This window comes from Misgurnus anguillicaudatus, chromosome 2 (assembly GCF_027580225.2).
Source record: "Misgurnus anguillicaudatus chromosome 2, ASM2758022v2, whole genome shotgun sequence".
NCBI lineage: Eukaryota > Metazoa > Chordata > Actinopteri > Cypriniformes > Cobitidae > Misgurnus > Misgurnus anguillicaudatus.
The window spans coordinates 14,712,009-14,735,277 of record NC_073338.2 but is presented as its reverse complement, the minus strand read 5'-3'; the positions used below and the strand labels follow the sequence as shown (position 1 = coordinate 14,735,277).

Sequence of the window (23,269 nt, the reverse complement as noted above, 5' to 3'; positions counted from 1 at the left end):
ATACAAATGTTTTGCGTGCGCTTATTTGCAACAATGCTACTCTGCGACTTGCATTTGAATAATATTGTAATGTCATCCAGCACTGCCTAACATGGATATGTTTGTGTTGTCATACTAAAATTAGCTCTGGTTTTACAACAGTGACAATAGTTTAATCATGGTATTTGTATATTACTAGAAATCATGTTAATTATTTCACCAAAACATGCTCACTACACTTTTACTATCATAAAACCATTAAACTTTTGAAAGGGTTTGTATGTCTGTTGTGTCTACACTTATTAATGACCACATACTGGACGTTTAATAGAAATATAGTGTTTATAACAATAGAGATAAAGTTGATCTTTGATGACAAAATCGTTTACTTAAACTGAACTGAATGAAGATCGATGCTGTGTGTATGTCTTCATACCGATCAATGTGTTTCTGCTAGAACAGGAGACCTTTGCCCACATTGTTTGTTTTTCAAGGTGTGTCTGCATTATACTGGTTGTTTGCATAAGCCACACCCATATTAACCGATGCTCGGGTATTGTACTTTTACAGTTTGGGCACACACACGCAGACATGAGGGCGCTGACTCTCCTTCAGTCTGATCTGAATGTAAAAACAGATGCTGGATTACATTCAAACTATATCGGGCCGAGCCTGGAAAACCGCATTCTGACTCAGGCATCAGCTTTGTCTCAACGTCAGTTTACATCTCCATCATGGGCCGGTCAGACCTCCACATCTTCACCATGTCCGGCCCTTCAGCCCACAAGCCTTTCCTCTACAACGACTCCCTCCTGTCTTCTGTCATCTACGACCAAGAGCTCAATGTCACTTTCGTCGTCTTTGCTGAACACCACAAACACGCTCCTGATGAAGGAAACACTACACCATCCGCCGTCTTCCTCTCTCGTCTCCACTTCTGTCATGAATTCTTCACTCACTTGCTCCCAAATGTCCACGGCTGGTGCTGCTACATCTCTGCTGGGTCTCTCTCTGCCCACCTCAGATGAGAAAGTAAAGGCCTCATATGACAAGAGAGAAGTGAAACAAGCTTCAGTGTGTACACCTAAAAGCCTGCTGGGATATAGTGAGGAGACCAGCCAGGTAGAGTTTTGTTGCTATTTGTAATGTCACAAATGCAAAAGTAGACAAGAATGCACATATACATCAAATTGCTTGTCCTACATTATGCATCTTTTTTTACCCAGTTTATTTATGACATAATGTGAGCAATTTAATGCATAGCCATCAAAAACTAAGATGTTGGACCCTGATGCACCATTTCATGCAAATTCTTATGCAAAACGCAAGAGCTAAGTTACTAGGAAATACAAAATCTGTCTTTAATGTACATGTTGTTGCAAACAATGTAAATGTGTTTAAAAATATTTTATCTTTATATGTTAAAAGGATGTCAGACCTGAAAGCTGGGAGGAGATGGACCAGGAGGCATCCTCTGATATGCTTGCTATGGATCTGGATTTAGAGGAGGATGAGGAGCACACAGTAGCTCCTCAGGAGGAGTTTGGGGTGCTTGAACAAAGCAAAGATGATGAACTTGAGGAACTGAAGAAGAAGAAGGTAAGCGGCCACAGTGCAGCCCTGGTGCACTCACATTATCCAAATCAAACTGCGCTAAAGCAAGTTTTGACTCCGAAAGCCTGGTTGCTTTGACAAGTGTGATCGCTCCGTACTGTGCCCGGGTGCGGTTTGATTAATTGTGCCCTGGCCCGCTTGCAGAGGTGGGCTCGGGCGTATTTCACTTGGGCTCAGATGTGGGACGCGCAGTGTGTTAACTGCTAATCGCGCCAGAGCGCGGTTCAAAATGAGAGACGTCAATTGCGCGACCACTCCTCTTCATCTGCCTTCGTAAAAAAACCTTCTGATGCGCGCAGCAGGGTAACATGATTGTCTGAGCTGTGCACACGACCGATCAACTAAGCAATATGATGTAAGAGGGCAGTGTGTCATCGTGCCCCTAATGACTCAAAATTAAAAGACTTAACATTACTATGGGTTACGGTGTTAATAGAGCACTTTACTTCTGTTATCTTCAAAACAATCAAATCCTAATGACAAAAGCTTGGATCAGTCAAAGTACAGGGAGGGCGGACAATCGCGCTTAGGCACTGTTTGGTTGGGTTATAATTTGTATGGAAGCCCATTTCTGCCACATAAGAAAAAAATCTTCTTCTGGTCAATCATAATTATGAGATAAAAATCAAACTTTAAAAGTTATAATTTAGATTTTTAATCTCATAATTATGACTAAAATAATGTAAAAAATAATTTAAAATTCATAATTTGTAATTTCAACTTTTTATCTCATAATTATGATTTAAAAGTCCACAGGTGGCGCTCTTACCTAACTTAAAACACAGAAGCATCCACTAAGGCCAAAACTTTTTAAACTCTGTGTATGTTTTGATTATCGCTCTGAATTTGATCTCTAACAAATGTCCTTTACAAAAATGCAATTATCTCAGCATTTTGATATTTTTAAAAGTGGTATTTAAAAAAAAATACCCATATTTGAGAGGTGATAAAAAGAAAACAAATGGGATGAAATTTTATTTAGTTTGAGAGCAGACGGTCTGTTCTTTCATTTAATATGTTGTATGTCATATATTTAAAGAAGGACATTTTCTGGAAGGCATTTCACTTTTGTGAAAATCATAAAATTTTTTGGTGCTGGCTGGCAACATTTAAAAAAAATGCTGGTGGGGAAATTTTTATTTCATTATTTTGACTTTTAAAGTAATATTTTCAACTTTTTATTTAATAATTATGATTTACCAGAGCATGTTTTTTTCTTATGTGGTGGAAATGGGCTTCCATAAATATGAGTGCACCCTTAGGGGGCGTGCACACCAAAGCTTTTACGCCGGTGGCCGGTCTATGTTTTCAATTGTTTCCAATGGAAGCGCTGTGTTGTTCAAAACAAGCAAGCAGCTGGCAGTTTTTTTCCACGCTGAAAGACGGCGCTCGGTGGTTCTTCCGCGTTCAGTGCTGAGTGCCGAGAGTTAAAAATTAATTAAACTTTGGATGAAAAGCTTAGCTCGTCAATGTCAGCTCTCACACGGCCGTCCAATCTCCAACCAAATGGAATGCTGGCAGTCGGCTGAAATAAAGCTATCCGTGTGGCGTTTTCAGTTGCATAAAAAAGCTTTGGTTTGCATGCCCCCTGAGGGGGCGCTTAATCGAGAAATCAAAGGACATGGTTGTGTATGCTGTTCTTAAAAGTGATAGTTCACTGAAAAATGAACATTCTGTCATCATTTATTCACCAAACAGATCTGGGGCATCATTGACTTCCATAATATTTGTCCTACTTTGAAAGTCAATGGTGCCCCAGATCTGTTTGGTTACAAACATTCTTCATAATATCTTAATTTGTGTTCAGCAGAACAACATGGAAGGGTGGGTAATGATGACAGAACTTTAATTTTTTGTTCAGTTCTTTTCACACTTATTTTGTGTTTGTCTCACAGTACAACCTGCTGAATATGGTGTGCTGCTCTTTGGTAAATAAGAACTGTACACCAGGCCAGGAAGACTGGGATAGTGAGAATAGCGTATGGATTATGATGAAGACCTTAGCTGCTGAGATTTCCTCCAGTGACCCTCAGTTTCTTCTCAAGGTTTGTGTTTTTGCATGCGCGAGTGTGTGTTTATGTGCGTGTTGTATTGTCTGATGTTATTGCATATTTCTATTGGTTTAGGTTGCTGTCTATACTAGGCAAGAGCTGAACATTCGTATTACAGCAAACTACCTGCTTGCACTGGCTGCTCATTTGCCTGCTTCAAAGCCACACCTGAGAAGATATTTTTGCGCTGCCGTGCAACTGCCATCGGATTGGCTGGAAGTGATACGAATCTACAGCATTGTGAGTTGAAATATATTTCAATAAAAGGTGTTCTAGGAGTACCATAGTACAGTAATGCTATTAGGTACTTATGATTAATTATTGTCATTTTCCTACCATGTTTACAAAGTTTGTTATGATTTGTGTTTTTCATGTACAGTGTTTTAGTAAATGTTTGCCCACCTGTCTGAAGAAAGCTCTAGCAGATAAATTTAAGCAGTTCAGTGAATATCAGCTGGCCAAATACAATACGCGAAAGCATCGCTGCAAACATAACAAAAAGATAAAGAAAGGAAAGGTAAGATGATAACATTTAATAATATGGTGGGTTGAAACCTTAGTAGTCCAAATTTAATTAGACATAAAAATGAGTCAGTGCATACTCTTTAATTCTTTCCTAATTTTCTCTCTGTATGCTTTCATATTTTACCCCTCATCTCTCAGCAACCAACGCCTGAACAGTGGAAACAGTGGGGTGATCTTGTCAAAGTCGATCCATCAATTCTTCAAAAATATGTGAGCATTGCAATGCTTGGTTTAAAATGTCTGAAAATGGGCATTAAAGTGCACATCAAATCATTTTTTTCTGTTATGTATATTACGATACAGTTACAGAGCGATAACCGTGTGGCGGTGGATAAAAAACAGAGCGTTTACAGTCTCAAGAAGATGATCAGGCGACTTCACATCAAAGAACCTGCAGAATTTATCATGGCCATACTGGGAAAGAAGTGAGTCCTTTAAATTTACCTGACTTGGGTTTTAATCAGATTTCTGTTGATGCAAAATAGTTTTTACTTTGCATGTTATTGATATTTTAAGAACTTAATCTTTTCTGTATTTTACTGTAATTTTATCAAATAATTAGATTTTAGTTTTAAAGCTGCCGTCTGTAACTCTGGACTCTATTTTGCCATCTCTGATTGAAATATAAAATTGCAGTTATTTGTGGAATGTTCTGTGCGTACATTGTGCTTCGCCTGGCGGTAAATCTGATGTGTGTGTGATCACAGCACCAGAGCTGATTTGATGTTATACATCCACATGACAGAAGTACATACTAATACATCTAAAAACGACCGACCTAAACCCATATTAGTTACCGTATTTTCCGGACTATAAGTCGCTCCGGAGTATAAGTCGCATCAGTCAAAAAAATGCATCATGAAGAGGAAAAAACATATATAAGTCACACATTTTGTTTGTTAAGTCTTTCTCCATTGTCTTTAAAGGGACATTCCACTTGTCCCCATTTTCCAACTCCCCTAGAGTTTTGGAATCCATTCAGCTGATCTCCGGGTCTGGTGCTAGCACTTTTAGCATAGCTTAGCACAATCCATTGAAACTTATTAGACCATTAGCATTGCGCTAAAAATTAACCAAAGAGTTTTAATATTTTTCCTATTTAAAACTTGACTCTTCTGTAGTTACATTGTGTACTAAGAAAGTAAAAGTTGCGATTTTCTAGGCAGATATGGCAATGAACTATACGGATTGCATTTTTAAAAATTTTCCTGGGAACGACCTGAAAGCTCAAATTATAAATCATTATTATAAGCTTGCCATTGTGAATTGGGGCAAGGTAAGGAGATGGTTTTAAACACAGATTTTTTTTACATATTCAATAACGGATTTATGTTAATTTTTAACTAATAACATGTTACAGATTGCAGCTTTAAAGAAATAGTTCAACGAAAAATTTAAATTCCCCCTTGATTTACTCACCCTCAAGCAATCCGAGATGTATATGACTATAATCTTTCAGATGAAAACAATCAAAGTTATAGTAGATAATGTCCTGGCTCTTTATAATGGTAGTAAATCGTGCTTAAGATTTTGAAGTCCAAAAAAGTGCATCCATACTTCATTCCAAGCTAGTTATTATACTTTATAAAGTTTTAAATATAGATATTTTTATTACAAAATTGCATCAGTTATCTTCAGAAGGCCTTTATTAACCCACTGGAGCCTTGTGGATTACATATGTGAAGGATGAATGCTAGCCTGGGTGCCAGCCGATCTTAGCCCCGCCCACAAGAGTTTGAAAACGGGAAGATCGGTCTGGCGTTTTTCCGTTGAGGAGCTGCTATGCTAGGACTAGAGCTGGTCGAACCAATCAAATTGTCAGGCCGGGCTTTATACAATGATGGACAGATAATCAACAGTAACGTAATGAACCACATCACCAAAGAGCGCGTGTGTTGAATGGCTGCACTGTAGAGTTCAGATGTGTGGATTCTGACATGGAGTCTGTTCTAAAAGATATCGACAGAGCATTGATTTAAAAAGAGGAAACGCGAGCAGGGCATTTGTTGATGTTTTTGCTGTCCTTCCCACGGGATTCGGCAATAGTTGGTCGCAACTGAAATGGCTAACGTTATCAGGGCGATGCAACTCAGCGTGCACGACGAGATGGATATAATTAGCTGTCGTTGCCAGCTTCTTTTCGGAAGCCCGGAATCGTGGTTGCTGAATAAGTGGAGGGACATGCTAGGCTCCGATATTTTCAAGCCAACGTAATGGGTATCGTCGTGGATGAAGTTCACCTAACGTACAAATGGTAAGAGATAGTCTTACTCTATGACTTAGTAAATACTTCATGTTGTGATATAAACGAAATGTTGTAAACATAATAGGTGTTGATGTACATTCGCTAACTCAGACTTAGTATAATCACAATGTTGGTGTCATTGTAGCGAAATAACTCAAATAACTAGCAGTTCGGTCAGGCTAGACGTCATTTCAACATACGTCACACACTCTGTTGCTCTGATTGGTCGTAGGTCTATCCAATTGAGTGCAGAGGCATTTTTCGGTTGAGACACGCCTCATAATTATAGCCCAATGGAGCAGTATCAGACTCAAATTCTGACTAGAATTGAGTATGACAACGTCAGGCTAGATGAATGCACTTTTTGGGCTTCAAAACGCATTATTTACTACTATTAAAAAGCTTGGAAAAGTCAGGACATTTTCTAATATAACTTCGACTGTGTTTGTATGAAAAATAATAGTCATATACATCAGTGATGGCTCGAGGGTGATTAAAGGTGCAATGTGTAAATTTTAGCAGCATCTAGTGGTGAGGTTGCCAATTGCAACCAACGGCGTAGTCCACTGCTCACCCCTCGCTTTTGAAATGCATAGAGAAGCTATTGTAGCTGCCACCGGACAAACATGTCATCGTCAGAGACAACTTAGTGAAAAAAATTGTCCGTTAAGGGCTTCTGTAGAAAAATGGTGGCACAAAATGGCGACTTTCATGTAAGGGGACCCTCTTTGTATGTAGATAAAAAGGTCTCATTCTAAGGTAATAAACACATAACGGTTCATTATGAAATGTCTTTGTACATCACTGATAATACAGTTTTGTATATTATTTTGCATTTCTGTCAAAAGATCCTTCTAAAAATTACACACTGCACCTTTTAATCATGGGGTCATTTTCATTTTTCAACTATCCCTTTAAATGTTTATTTTATAAATGAATATAAATTATAAATGTTTTATACTTATAATTGATTGTTTAAATTAGGGTTTCGAGCACGAAGTGCTGAAAACCTATTGTATTTGTCTGTTTTATTATTAGGGTTTCGAGCACGAAGTGCTGAAAACCTATTGTATTTGTCTGTTTTATTATTATTATTTTTCCGCCTTAAAACGCATCGCCCAGCCCAAACCGTAAGTCGTAGAAACTTGCCACTTGGTCAACTGGTTGTATATTAGCAGGCTACTCAGATACAGTGAATCAGCCAAATCGGCCCATAGGTGGCGCTATAGCAATGCCCGACGCGTTGGGCATCATAACTCCTAAACCGGACATCAGACACTCAAGTGTTTGGTATCATTGTAATCCCTGGCTCAAAACTTAAAAAATGTATATCTCCGATTTCATTTCCGGTATGCAAATTTTTTCGCTAATTTGCATAATATGCATTTCAAGCCAAAATGAACTAGTCCTAGGTTTTTCGCCCGATCGGAATCGTTCCAATGCAGGAGAAATCTGTGGAGTGAGTAGGTAAATAATTATCGAACAGAATTTGCAATTCCGCTTCAGGGTCACTAGGGGGCGCCAAAACTTAATACAGGAAGTAGCCTATCGTCACTGAAATGGCTATAACTCGTGAACGGTTTGAGATATCTTAACGAGGTTTGGTACACATATGTACCAGCTCACTCCGGGATCACAGTAAAAAAGATGCGGATTTTGGCCACTAGGTGGCGCTGTAACAGGCTTGAGATCGGGAATGGCTATTACTACACAACCGTTAGCCCGATACACCTAATATTTTGTATGGTATGTCTTTGTGCAATGTACCATGAGGGTCTAGAAGGACATTGGTGTATCTTCAAAAACATGGCCGTCGTCGGCTACTGAAGGTTGAGGACTGATTTGACAGGGTTAACAAAGGTCGATCGGAACGAAACGCACTGTGCTTCTTCGTGTACTGCTCCTGAAGGCCTGTAAGAATTTTGGTGTCATTTGGCCACTAGGGGGCGTAATACCGTATTTCGGTGCCTGTATCACGTGACGTTTGACGTACACAAACAAACATGACATCATATGATAGATCGGCTCATGACGAAAAACTTTGCCTCTGGAAGCGTTGCTGTCAATCAAATGGTTTGTGAGTTATTGGCGATAACGTTCAAACCTACTTTTGCGAACTAGTCCCTGGTTTTTCGCCCAATCTGAACCTAACCAAGGTTGATTGATTCTGTGGAGTGTGACTATAAATAATTATCAAAAAAAAATTGAAATTTACATTCAATCACGCAAGGAGGGGCCAAAAACCGAACTGGGCGGAGCTTAAAACATTTAAACGGCCATAACTCGAGAGTCGTTTGAGATATCATTTCGGGGCTTGAATCATATTTGTAGGCCATCGGTCTTAGGCCGTGATATAAAAAGCTCGCCGACCGGACACTAGATGGCGCTATAACGGGTAAAATGGCACTAAATACTGTGCTTATGCAATGGTTACAACTTTCACGCCTATAATTTTATCTGTGGTCAAGAGATTTTCATGGGAGTTGTTTTTTTTATCATCCTGAATTGTTTCCAAGTCCTACGATACCAAACATACCAGGTTTTGCCTTACGGTTAGTTCTGCACTACAAAAACTGTGCTTACAAAACATGCGTGAATAACTCCGCGAGGGTTATTCCAATCGACTCGAAAACACCATAGGAAGAAACTTACTTTACCTTCTGAACAAAAAACTCTATTGGCGTTATGTTAAAATTTCCATCAGAAATGGCCGAAAATTGCAAAAAACGAAAAATTACATTCATTTTTTGTGTTTTCTACACATAAATGGTTATAACTCCGCTATGAAATTACATTTTTTTACCAGATTTGTTATGCTGATGTCTGAGCAGAGTCTGAGGCAATACAAAAAAAATGTTTGCCTACACCACTAGTTGGCCTCATAATTGAACAAAACCTTTGACATTGAGTAAGCCCAATGGTCATACAATTGTTTCTTCACTAAACTAAAGTGAATAGCCGTGATACTAGCTACATGTAACACAGTCATGACCCGAGGTTGCATGCACGAGTTTGACATAGCGCCACCTAGTGGTTATTTGTTATTTTCACTTAAAAATACTGCAACCTTACATCTAAAATCATGAGTCATCATAGATTGTGCCTTTCATGGCTTTGAGTATAATCATTGGTGGATTGCAGTTCACTCCCTAGCAACCAATGAGAATACCCTAGCAACCATTTAGCAAGAGCTGTATCTCTGTATCAGAACATCTTAGAGACATGGGGTTCGGCTATTTTGACTCATTAACACTATTTTAACATTTTGTGACCCAAGTTTTGCCATTGCAAGCACCACAAACATTTCCTTCAGTGTTCTGTTTGTCAATGTTCCGTGAGAAGAGAGGGAGACATTTCACTGAATGATAGCACCTTTTTTGCTGACAACTATGAACAAGTGTGTCTGGTAGCTTACTTTTCATCATTTATTTTGTACAATGCAGCAAATCTACTCAGGCATGCCCTTAAAGGTCATAAGGTCCCAAATCGCTTGAACCCAAGCAAATGACTTCACATTAAGCAAGTGACATGTTTGTCCTATAGGTGCACATGTGTTTAAGCATACATAGTCTGTATGAACTGTTTCTGACCATCTCTTTCGTTTTTGTGGATGCTGGATCAGCCTTGTCGACGACGTCTGACATCTTTAATGTGCTGTCCACTGTAGGTCTTTGCGGTCTCCTGCGCTGCTGTTTGTGTCGGATATGCACGCCCGCAGCCTGTTTGAACCATTGATGACCATACTTCGACTCAATGGCCTTTTAGTTAGCCATTTCTGAATTGTATGTTTCCGTATAAATCTGAATAACTAATGCTCGTTAACAAATTATACTCATAACGTCACATTAAGGACATTACGTGTTTGTCTTATATGTGCACATGTGTGTAAGCATAAATAGTCTGTATGATCCGTTTTTGACCATCTCTTTCGTTTTTCTGGAGCGAGGTGGTCTATCATTCATTGTGTCTGTATTCGGGTGCAACTCCTCAGCCTGGTAATCGACGTCTGACGTTTTTGACGTGCTTTAATGCTCGAAACCCGGCAATTGCTGCTTGCAGCTATATTTATTATTATTATTATTATTATTAGGGTTTCGAGCACGAAGTGCTGAAAACCTATTGTATTTGTCTGTTTTATTAGGGTTTCGAGCACGAAGTGCTGAAAACCTATTGTATTTGTCTGTTTTATTATTATTATTATTATTATTATTATTATTATTATTATTATTATTATTATTTTTCCGCCATAAAACGCGTCGCCCAGCACAAACCGTAAGTCGTAGAAACTTGCCACTTGGTCAACTGGTTGTATATCAGCTCGCTACTCAGATACAGTGAATCAGCCAAATCGGCCCATAGGTGGCGCTATAGCAATGCCCGACGCGTTGGGGCTCATAACTCCTAAACCGGACATCAGACACTCAAGTATTTGGTACCATTGTAATCCCTGGCTCCAAACTTAAAAAATGTATATCTCCGATTTCATTTCCGGTATGCAAATTTTTCGCTAATTTGCATAATATGCATTTCTAGCCAAAATGAACTAGTCCTAGGTTTTTCGCCCGATCGGAATCGTTCCAACGCAGGAGAAATCTGTGGAGTGAGTAGGTAAATAATTATCGAACAGAATTTGAAATTTCGCTTCAGGGTCACTAAGGGGCGCCAAAACTCCATACAGGAAGTAGCCTATCATCACTGAAATGGCTATAACTCGTGAACGGTTTAAGATATATTAACGAGGTTTGGTACACATGTGTACCAGCTCACTCCGGTGTGACAGTAAAAAAGATGCAGATTTTGGCCACTAGGTGGCGCTATAACAGGCTTTAGCTCGGGAATGGCTATTACTACACAACCGTTAGCCCAATACACTTAATATTTGCTATGGTGTGTCTTTGTGCAATGTACCATGAGGGTCTGGAAGGACATTGGCGTATCTCCAAAAACATGGCCGTCATTGGCCAATGAAGGTTGAGGACTGATTTGACAGGGTTAACGAAGGTCGATCGGAACGAAACGCACTGTGCTTCTTCGTGTACTGCTCATGAAGGTCTGTAAGAATTACGGTGTCATTTGGCCACTAGGGGGCGTAATACCATATTTCGGTGCCTGTATCACGTGACGTTTGACATACACACACAAACATGACATCATATGATAGATCTGCCCATGGTGAACAACTTTACTTCTTGAAGCGTTGCTGTCAATCAAACGGTTCGTGAGTTATTGGTGATAACCTTCAAATCCTACTTTTGCGAACTACTCCTAGGTTTTTTACCCGATCGGAATCGTTCCAATGCAGGAGAAATCTGTGGAGTGAGTAGGTAAATAATTATCGAACAGATTTTGAAATTTCGCTTCAGGGTCACTAAGGGGCGCCAAAGCTCCATACAGGAAGTAGCCTATCGTCACTAAAATGGATATAACTCGTGAACCGTTTGAGATATCTTAACGAGGTTTTGTACACATATGTACCAGCTCACTCCGGGGACACAGTAAAAAAGATGCGGATTTTGGCCACTAGGTGGCGCTATAACAGGCTTGAGCTCGGAAATGGCTATTACTACACAATCGTTTTCCCGATACTCTCAATATTTGGTATGGTGTGTCTTTGTGCAATGTACCATGAGGATCTGGAAGGACATTGGCGTATCTCCAAAAACATGGCCGTCATCGGCCAATGAAGGTTGAGGACTGATTTGACAGGGTTAACGAAGGTCGATCGGAACGAAACGCACTGTGCTGCTTTGTGTACTGCTCCTGAAGGTCTGTAAGAATTACGGTGTCATTTGGCCACTAGGGGGCATATTTCGGTGCCCTGTATCACGTGACGTTTGACATACACACACAAACATGACATCATATGATAGATCTGCCCATGGTGAACAACTTTCCTCTTGAAGCGTTGCTGTCAATTAAATGGTTCTCGCGTTATTTGTGATAACTCCTATAGGTCCTATAGGTGCACGTGTGTTTAAGCATACATAGTCTGTATGAACCGTTTCTGACCATCTCTTTCGTTTTTGTGGATGCTGGATCAGCCTGGTTGACGACGTGTGACGTCTTTGACGTGCCTTAATGCTCGAAACCCGGCAAATGCTGCTTGCAGCTTTAATTATTATTATTATTTATTATTTTTCCACGCTAAAACGCATTGCCCAGCCCAAACCGTAAGTCGTAGAAACTTGCCACTTGGTCATCTGGTTGTATATTAGCAGGCTACTCAGATACAGTGAATCAGCCAAATCGGCCCATAGGTGGCGCTATAGCAATGCCCGACGCGTTGGGCTTCATAACTCCTAAACCGGATATCTGACACTCAAGTGTTTGGTATCATTGTAATCCCTGGCTCCAAACTTAAAAAATGTATATCTCCGATTTCATTTCCGGTATGCAAATTTTTTCGCTAATTTGCATAATATGCATTTCAAGCCAAAATGAACTAGTCCTAGGTTTTTCGCCCGATCGGAATCGTTCCAATGCAGGAGAAATCTGTGGAGTGAGTAGGTAAATAATTATCGAACAGAATTTGAAATTCCGCTTCAGGGTCACTAGGGGGCGCCAAAACTCCATACAGGAAGTAGCCTATCGTCACTGAAATGGCTATAACTCGTGAACGGTTTGAGATATCTTAACGAGGTTTGGTACACATATGTACCAGCTCACTCCGGGATCACAGTAAAAAAGATGCGGATTTTGGCCACTAGGTGGCGCTGTAACAGGCTTGAGATCGGGAATGGCTATTACTACACAACCGTTAGCCCGATACACTTAATATTTTGTATTGTATGTCTTTGTGCAATGTACCATGAGGGTCTAGAAGGACATTGGCGTATCTTCAAAAACATGGCCGTCGTCGGCCAATGAAGGTTGAGGACTGATTTGACAGGGTTAACAAAGGTCGATCGGAACGAAACGCACTGTGCTTCTTCGTGTACTGCTCCTGAAGGCCTGTAAGAATTTTGGTGTCATTTGGCCACTAGGGGGCGTAATACCGTATTTCGGTGCCTGTATCACGTGACGTTTGACGTACACAAACAAACATGACATCATATGATAGATCGGCTCATGACGAAAAACTTTGCCTCTGGAAGCGTTGCTGTCAATCAAACGGTTTGTGAGTTATTGGCGATAACGTTCAAACCTACTTTTGCGAACTAGTCCTTGGTTTTTCGCCCGATCTGAACCTAACCAAGGCTGATTGATTCTGTGGAGTGTGACTATAAATAATTATCAAAAAAAATTTGAAATTTACATTCAATCACGCAAGGAGTGGCCAAAAACCAAACTGGGCGGAGCTTAAAACATTAAAACAGCCATAACTCGAGAGTCGTTTGAGATATCATCACGGGGCTTGAATCATATTTGTAGGCCATCGGTCTAAGGCCGTGATATAAAAAGCTCGCCGATCGGACACTAGATGGCGCTATAACGGGGAAAATGGCACTAAATACTGTGATTATGCAATGGTTACAACTTTCACGCCTATAATTTTATCTGTGGTCAAGAGATTTTCATGGGAGTTGTTTTTTTTATCATCCTGAATTGTTTCCAAGTCCTACGATACCAAACATACCAGGTTTTGCCTTACGGTTAGTTCTGCACTGCAAAAACTGTGCTTACAAAACATGCGTGAATAACTCCGCGAGGGTTATTCCGATCGACTCGAAAACACCATAGGAAGAAATTAACTTTACCTTCTGAACAAAAAACTCTATTGGCGTTATGTTAAAATTTCCATCAGAAATGGCCGAAAATTGCAAAAAACGAAAAATTACATTCATTTTTTGTGTTTTCTACACATAAATGGTTATAACTCCGCTATGAAATGACATTTTTCTACCAGATTTGATATGCTGATGTCTGAGCAGAGTCTGAGGCAATACAAAGAAAATTGTTTGCCTACACCACTAGTTGGCCTCATAATTGAACAAAACCTTTGACATTGAGTAAGACTAATGGTCATACAATTGTTTCTTCACTAAACTAAAGTGAATAGCCGTGATACTAGCTACATGTAACACAGTCATGACCCGAGGTTGCATGCACGAGTTTGACATAGCGCCACCTAGTGGTTATTTGTTATTTTCACTTAAAAATACTGCAACCTTACATCTAAAATCATGAGTCATCATAGATTGTGCCTTTCATGGCTTTGAGTATAATCATTGGTGGATTGCAGTTCACTCCCTAGCAACCAATGAGAATACCCTAGCAACCATTTAGCAAGAGCTGTATCTCAGTATCAGAACATCTTAGAGACATGGGGTTCGGCTATGACGACAACTATGAACAAGTGTGTCTGGTAGCTTACTTTTCATCATTTATTTTGTACAATGCAGCAAATCTACTCAGGCATGCCCTTAAAGGTCATAAGATCCCAAATCGCTTGAACCCAGGCGAATGACTTCACATTAAGCACGTGACATGTTTGTCCTATAGGTGCACGTGTGTTTAAGCATACATAGTCTGTATGAACTGTTTCTGACCATCTCTTTCGTTTTTGTGGATGCTGGATCAGCCTGGTCGACGACGTCTGACATCTTTGATGTGCTGTCCACTGTAAGTCTTTGCGGTCTGCTGCGCTGCTGTTTGTGTCGTATATGCACGTCCGCAGTCTGTTTGAACCATTGATGACCATACCACGACTCAATGGCCTTTTAGTTAAACTAAACACAGCCATTTCTGAATTGTATGTTTCCGTATAAATCTGAATAACTTATTCTCGTTAACAAATTATCCTTATAACTTAACATTAAGGACATTAAATGTTTGTCTTATAGGTGCACATGTGTGTAAGCATAAATAGTCTGTATGATCCGTTTTTGACCATCTCTTTCGTTTTTCTGGAGCGAGGTGGTCTATCATTCATTGTGTCTGTATTCGGGTGCAACTCCTCAGCCTGGTAATCGACGTCTGACGTGTTTGACGTGCTTTAATGCTCGAAACCCGGCAATTGCTGCTTGCAGCTATATTATTAGGGTTTCGAGCACGAAGTGCTGAAAACCTATTGTATTTGTCTGTTTTATTATTATTATTATTATTATTATTATTATTATTTTTCCGCCATAAAACACGTCACCCAGCACAAACCGTAAGTCGTAGAAACTTGCCACTTGGTCAACTGGTTGTATATCAGCTCGCTACTCAGATACAGTGAATCAGCCAAATCGGCCCATAGGTGGCGCTATAGCAATGCCCGACGCGTTGGGGCTCATTACTCTTAAACCGGACATCAGACACTCAAGTGTTTGGTGTCATTGTAATCCTTAGCTCCAAACTTAAAAAATGTATATCTCCGATTTCATTTCTGGTATGCAAATTTTTCGCTAATTTGCATACTATACATTTCAAGCCAAAATGAACTAGTCCTAGGTTTTTCACCCGATCGGAACCGTTCCAATGCAGGAGCAATCTGTGGAGTGAGTAGGTCAATAATTATCGAACAGAATTTGAAATTTCGCTTCAGGGTCACTAAGGGGAGCCAAAACTCCATACAGGAAGTGGCCTATCGTCAGTGAAATGGTTATAACTCGTGAACGGTTTGCGATATCTAAACGAGGTTCGGTACACATATGTACCAGCTCACTCCGGGGTCACAGTAAAAAAGATGTGGATTTTGGCCACTAGGTGGCGCTAAAACAGGCTTGAGCTCGGGAATGGCTATTACTACACAACCGTTAGCCTGATACACTTAATATTTGGTATGGTGTGTCTTTGTGCAATGTACCATGAGGGTCTGGAAGGACATTGGCGTATCTCCAAAAACATGGCCGTCATCGGCCAATGAAAGTTGAGGACTGATTTGACAGGGTTAACGAAGGTCGATCGGAATGAAACGCACTGTGCTTCTTCGTGTACTGCTCATGAAGGTCTGTAAGAATTATGGTGTCATTTGGCCACTAGGGGGCGTAATACCATATTTCGGTGCGTGTATCACGTGACGTTTGAAATACACACACAAACATGACATCATATGATAGATCTGCCCCTGGTGAACAACTTTGCCTATTGAAGCGTTGCTGTCAATCAAACAGTTTGTGAGTTATTGGCGATAACCTTCAAAACCTACTTTTGCGAACTAGTCCTAGGTTTTTCGCCCGATCCGAACCTAACCAAGGCTGATTGATTCTGTGGAGTGTGAATATGAATAATTATCAAAAAAAAGTTGACATTTGTATTCAAACATGCAAGGAGTGGCCAAGAACCGAACTGGGCGGAGCTTAAAACATTTAAACGGCCATAACTCGAGAGGCGTTTGAGATATCATCATGGGGCTTGAATCGTATGTGTAGGCCATCGGTCTAAGGTCGTGATATAAAAAGCTCGCCGATCAGACACTAGATGGCGCTATAACTTGCAAAATGGCACTAAATACTGTGATTATGCAATTGTTACAACTTTCATGCCTATAACTTTATCTGTGGTGAAGAGATTTTCATGGGAGTTGTTTTTTTAGCATCCTGAATTGTTTCCGAGTCCTACGATACCAATCATGCCAGATTTCGCCTTACCGTTAGTTCTGCACAGCAAAAATAGCGCTTACAAAACACGCGCGAATAACTCCGCGAGGGTTATTCCGATCGACTCGAAACGACCATAGGAAGAAATTAACTTTACCTTCTGAACAAAAAACTCTATTGGCGTTATGTTAAAATTTCCATCAGAAATGGCCAAAAATTGCAAAAAACGAAAAATTATCTCCAAATTATATGTTTTTTACACATAAATGGTTATAACTCCGCAACGAAATGACATTTTTTTTACCAGATTTGATACGCTGATGTCTGAGCAGAGTCTGAGGCAATACAAAAGAAAATTGTATGCCTGCACCACTAGTTGGCCTCATAATTGAACAAAACCTTTGACATTGAGTAAGCCCAATGGTCATACAACTGTTGACTGTTGACAACTGTACTAAACTAAAGTGAATAGCCGTGATACTAGCTAGATGTAACACAGTCATGACCTGAGGTTGCATGCACAAGTCTGTCATAGCGCCACCTAGTGGTTATTTGTTTTTTCACTTAAAAATTCTGCAACCGTACATCTAAAATCATGAGTCATCATGGATTATGTCTTTCATGGCTTTGAGTATAATCATTGGTGGATTGCAATTCACTCCCTAGCAACCAATGAGAATATCCTAGCAACCATTTAACAAGAGCTGTATCTCTGTATCAGAACATCTTAGAGACATGGGGGTTGGCTCTTTTGACTCATTAACACTATTTTAAACATTTTGTGACCCAAGTTTTGCCACTGCAAGCATCACAAACATTTCCTTCAGTGTTCTGTTTGTCAATGTTCCGTGAGAAGAGAGGGAGACATTTCACTGAATGATAACACCTTTTTTGCTGAAAACTTTGAACACGTGTGTCTGGTAGCTGCGAATGACTTCACATTAAGGACGTGACATGTTTGTCTTATAGGCGCACGTGTGTTTAAGCATACATAGTCTGTGTGAACCGTTTCTGACCACCTCTTTTGTTTTTGTGGATGCTGGATCAGCCTGGTCGGCGATGTCTGACGTCTTTGACGTGCCTTAATGCTCGAAACCCGGCAAATGCTGCTTGCAGCTTTAATTATTATTATTTTTCCGCCTTAAAACGCATCGCCCAGCCCAAACCGTAAGTCGTAGAAACTTGCCACTTGGTCAACTGGTTGTATATTAGCAGGCTACTCAGATACAGTGAATCAGCCAAATCGGCCCATAGGTGGCGCTATAGCAATGCCCGACGCGTTGGGCATCATAACTCCTAAACCGGACATCAGACACTCAAGTGTTTGGTATCATTGTAATCCCTGGCTCAAAACTTAAAAAATGTATATCTCCGATTTCATTTCCGGTATGCAAATTTTTTCGCTAATTTGCATAATATGCATTTCAAGCCAAAATGAACTAGTCCTAGGTTTTTCGCCCCGATCGGTATCGTTCCAATGCAGGAGAAATCTGTAGAGTGAGTAGGTAAATAATTATCGAACAGAATTTGAAATTCCGCTTCAGGGTCACTAAGGGGCACCAAAACTTAATACAGGAAGTAGCCTATCGTCACTGAAATGGCTATAACTCGTGAACGGTTTGAGATATCTTAACGAGGTTTTGGTACACATATGTACCAGCTCACTCCGGGATCACAGTAAAAAAGATGCGGATTTTGGCCACTAGGTGGCGCTGTAACAGGCTTGAGATCGGGAATGGCTATTACTACACAACCGTTAGCCCGATACACTTAATATTTTGTATTGTATGTCTTTGTGCAATGTACCATGAGGGTCTAGAAGGACATTGGCGTATCTTCAAAAACATGGCCGTCGTCGGCCAATGAAGGTTGAGGACTGATTTGACAGGGTTAACAAAGGTCGATCGGAACGAAACGCACTGTGCTTCTTCGTGTACTGCTCCTGAAGGCCTGTAAGAATTTTGGTGTCATTTGGCCACTAGGGGGCGTAATACCGTATTTAGGTGCCTGTATCACGTGACGTTTGACGTACACAAACAAACATGACATCATATGATAGATCGGCTCATGACGAAAAACTTTGCCTCTGAAAGCGTTGCTGTCAATCAAATGGTTTGTGAGTTATTGGCGATAACGTTCAAACCTGCTTTTGCGAACTAGTCCTTGGTTTTTCGCCCGATCTGAACCTAACCAAGGCTGATTGATTCTGTGGAGTGTGACTATAAATAATTATCAAAAAAAATTTGAAATTTACATTCAATCACGCAAGGAGTGGCCAAAAACCAAATTGGGCGGAGCTTAAAACATTAAAACGGCCATAACTCGAGAGTCGTTTGAGATATCATCACGGGGCTTGAATCATATTTGTAGGCCATCAGTCTAAGGCCGTGATATAAAAAGCTCGCCGATCGGACACTAGATGGCGCTATAACGGGGAAAATGGCACTAAATACTGTGATTATGCAATGGTTACAACTTTCACGGCTATTATTTTATCTGTGGTCAAGAGATTTTCATGGGAGTTGTTTTTTTTATCATTCTGAATTGTTTCCAAGTCCTACGATACCAAACATACCAGGTTTTGCCTTACCGTTAGTTCTGCACTGCAAAAACTGTGCTTACAAAACATGCGTGAATAACTCCGCGAGGGTTATTCCGATCGACTCGAAAACACCATAGGAAGAAATTTACTTTACCTTCTGAACAAAAAACTCTATTAGCGTTATGTTAAAATTTCCATCAGAAATGGCCGAAAATTGCAAAAAACGAAAAATTACATTCTTTTTTTTGTGTTTTCTACACATAAATGGTTATAACTCCGCTATGAAATGACATTTTTTTACCAGATTTGATATGCTGATGTCTGAGCAGAGTCTGAGGCAATACAAAAAAAATTGTTTGCCTACACCACTAGTTGGCCTCATAATTGAACAAAACCTTTGACATTGAGTAAGCCCAATGGTCATACAATTGTTTCTTCACTAGACTAAAGTGAATAGCCGTGATACTAGCTACATGTAACACAGTCATGTCTATATGACATAGCGCCACCTAGTGGTTATTTGTTATTTTCACTTAAAAATACTGCAACCTTACATCTAAAATCATGAGTCATCATGGATTATGCCTTTCATGGCTTTGAGTATAATCATTGGTGGATTGCATTTCACTTCCTAGCCACCAATGAGAATACCCTAGCAACCATTTAGCAAGAGCTGTATCTCAGTATCAGAACATCTTAAAACACATGGGGTTCGGCTATGACGACAAGTATGAACAAGTGTGTCTGGTAGCTTACTTTTCATCATTTATTTTGTACAATGCAGCAAATCTACTCAGGCATGCCCTTAAAGGTCATAAGATCCCAAATCGCTTGAACCCAAGCGAATGACTTCACATTAAGCACGTGACATGTTTGTCCTATAGGTGCACGTGTGTTTAAGCATACATAGTCTGTATGAACTGTTTCTGACCATCTCTTTCGTTTTTGTGGATGCTGGATCAGCCTGGTCGATGACGTCTGACATCTTTGATGTACTGTCCACTGTAAGTCTTTGCGGTCTGCTGCGCTGCTGTTTGTGTCGTATATGCACGTCCGCAGTCTGTTTGAACCATTGATTACCATACCACGACTCAATGGCCTTTTAGTTAAATTAAACACAGCCATTTCTGAATTGTATGTTTCCGTATAAATCTGAATAACTTATTCTCGTTAACAAATTATCCTTATAACTTCACATTAAGGACATTACATGTTTGTCTTATAGGTGCACATGTGTGTAAGCATAAATAGTCTGTATGATCCGTTTTTGACCATCTCTTTCGTTTTTCTGGAGCGAGGTGGTCTATCATTCATTGTGTCTGTATTCGGGTGCAACTCCTCAGCCTGGTAATCGACGTCTGACGTTTTTGACGTGCTTTAATGCTCGAAACCCGGCAATTGCTGCTTGCAGCTATATTTAGGGTTTCGAGCACGAAGTGCTGAAAACCTATTGTATTTGTCTTTTTTATTAGGGTTTCGAGCACGAAGTGCTTTTCGATTTTGTCGAAACCTATTGTATTTGTACTGTTTTATTATTATTATTATTTTTCCGCCTTAAAACGCGTCGCCCAGCCCAAACCGTAAGTCGTAGAAACTTGCCACTTGGTCAACTGGTTGTATATTAGCAGGCTACTCAGATACAGTGAATCAGCCAAATCGGCCCATAGGTGGCGCTATAGCAATGCCCGACGCGTTGGACCTCATAACTCCTAAACCAAACATCAGACACTCAAGTGTTTGGTATCATTGTAATCCCTGGCTCCAAACTTAAAAAATGTATATCTCCGATTTCATTTCCGTCATTAAAAATTTTCCGCTATTTCTGATTTTGTCGAAAAAAATAAAAACGAACTAGTCCTAGGTTTTTCGCTCGATCGGAATCGTTCCAGTGCTAAAATGTTCCTTGGAGTTCGAATATCAATAATTATTAAAAAAAAGTTGAACTTTCGACTCACGGTCGACATGCCACGCCCAAACGTCTGAAGTGTGCGCAGCCAATTGGACTTTTTTGGCTATAACTGGGGACAGAAATGAAGTATCAACACGACACTTGGTATTTTGTGATGAGAGTCATGGCCTGAGGTTGCGTGCCTCGTTTCGTCACCGCGCCACCTAGTGGTCAGACGAATCATTTAAATGCTTATAACTTAGGCTAAGTTTGACGTATTTTCATGGGACTTTTTTACTAAGAGTTTTGAATTGTTGCCGAGTCCAACGATACCAAACATGCCAGGTTTCGCCTTACGGGTTAGCCCTGCGCAGCAAAATAGCGCTTAAAAAACATGCGCGAATAACTCCGCGAGGGTTATTCTGATCGACTCGAAACAACCATAGGAAGAAATTAACTTTACCTTCTGAACAAAAAGTTCTATTGGTGTTATGTTAAAATTTCCATCAGAAATGGCCGAAAATTGCAAAAAACGAAAAATTACATTCATTTTTTTGTGTTTTTTAGATATAAATGCTTATAACTCTGCAAGGAAATGACATTTTTTCACCAAATTTGATACGCTGATGTCTGAGCAGAGTCTGAGGCAATACAAAAAAAAATGGTATGCCTGCACCACTAGTTGGCCTCATAATTGAACAAAACCTTTGACATTGAGTAAGCCCAATGGTCGTACAACTGTTGACTGGTGACAACTGTACTAAACTAAAGTGAATAGCCGTGATTCTAGCTACAAGTAACACAGTCATGACCTGAGGTTGCATGCACGAGTCTGTCATAGCGCCACCTAGTGGTTATTTGTTTTTTTCACTTAAAAATACTGCAAAATTACATCTAAAATCATGAGTCATCATGGATTATGTCTTTCATGGCTTTGAGTATAATCATTGGTGGATTGCAATTCACTCCCTAGCAACCGATGAGAATACCCTAGCAACCATTTACAAGAGCTGTATCTCTGTATCAGAACATCGTAGAGACATGGGGTTTGGCTCTTTTGACTCATTAACACTATTTTAACATTTTGTGACCCAAGTTTTGCCACTGCAAGCACCACATTTCAGTGTTCTGTTTGTCAATGATAAATGATAACACCTTTTTTGCTGACAACTTAGAACACGTGTGTCTGGTAGCTGCGAATGACTTCACATTAAGGACGTGACATGTTTGTCCTATAGGTGCACGTGTGTTTAAGCATACATAGTCTGTATGAACCGTTTCTGACCACCTCTTTTGTTTTTGTGGATGCTGGATCAGCCTGGTCGGCGATGTCTGACGTCTTTGACGTGCTTTAATGCTCGAAACCCGGTAAATGCTGCTTGCAGCTTTAATTATTATTATTAGGGTTTCGAGCACGAAGTGCTGAAAACCTATTGTATTTGTCTGTTTTATTATTATTATTATTATTATTATTATTATTATTATTATTATTATTATTTTTCCGCCATAAAACGCGTCGCCCAGCACAAACCGTAAGTCGTAGAAACTTGCCACTTGGTCAACTGGTTGTATATCAGCTCGCTACTCAGATACAGTGAATCAGCCAAATCGGCCCATAGGTGGCGCTATAGCAATGCCCGACGCGTTGGGGCTCATAACTCCTAAACCGGACATCAGACACTCAAGTATTTGGTACCATTGTAATCCCTGGCTCCAAACTTAAAAAATGTATATCTCCGATTTCATTTCCGGTATGCAAATTTTTCGCTAATTTGCATAATATGCATTTCTAGCCAAAATGAACTAGTCCTAGGTTTTTCGCCCGATCGGAATCGTTCCAATGCAGGAGCAATCTGTGGAGTGAGTAGGTAAATAATTATCGAACAGAATTTGAAATTTCGCTTCAGGGTCACTAAGGGGCGCCAAAACTCCATACAGGAAGTAGCCTATCGTCACTAAAAT

General features: G+C 40.1%; 1 protein-coding gene across 1 annotated transcript in view; it reads left to right on the top strand.

The window, feature by feature from the left end:
• The window catches only part of LOC129441850 (telomerase protein component 1), an 89,723-nt gene that overhangs the window by 151 nt on the left and 66,303 nt on the right, over positions 1–23,269 (top strand). Inside the window, 7 exon segments of the mRNA XM_073873294.1 lie at positions 550–1,101; positions 1,408–1,578; positions 3,489–3,638; positions 3,720–3,884; positions 4,024–4,161; positions 4,308–4,379; positions 4,473–4,594. Coding sequence (XP_073729395.1) covers positions 571–1,101; positions 1,408–1,578; positions 3,489–3,638; positions 3,720–3,884; positions 4,024–4,161; positions 4,308–4,379; positions 4,473–4,594 — 1,349 coding nt within the window. The 5' untranslated portion in view covers positions 550–570.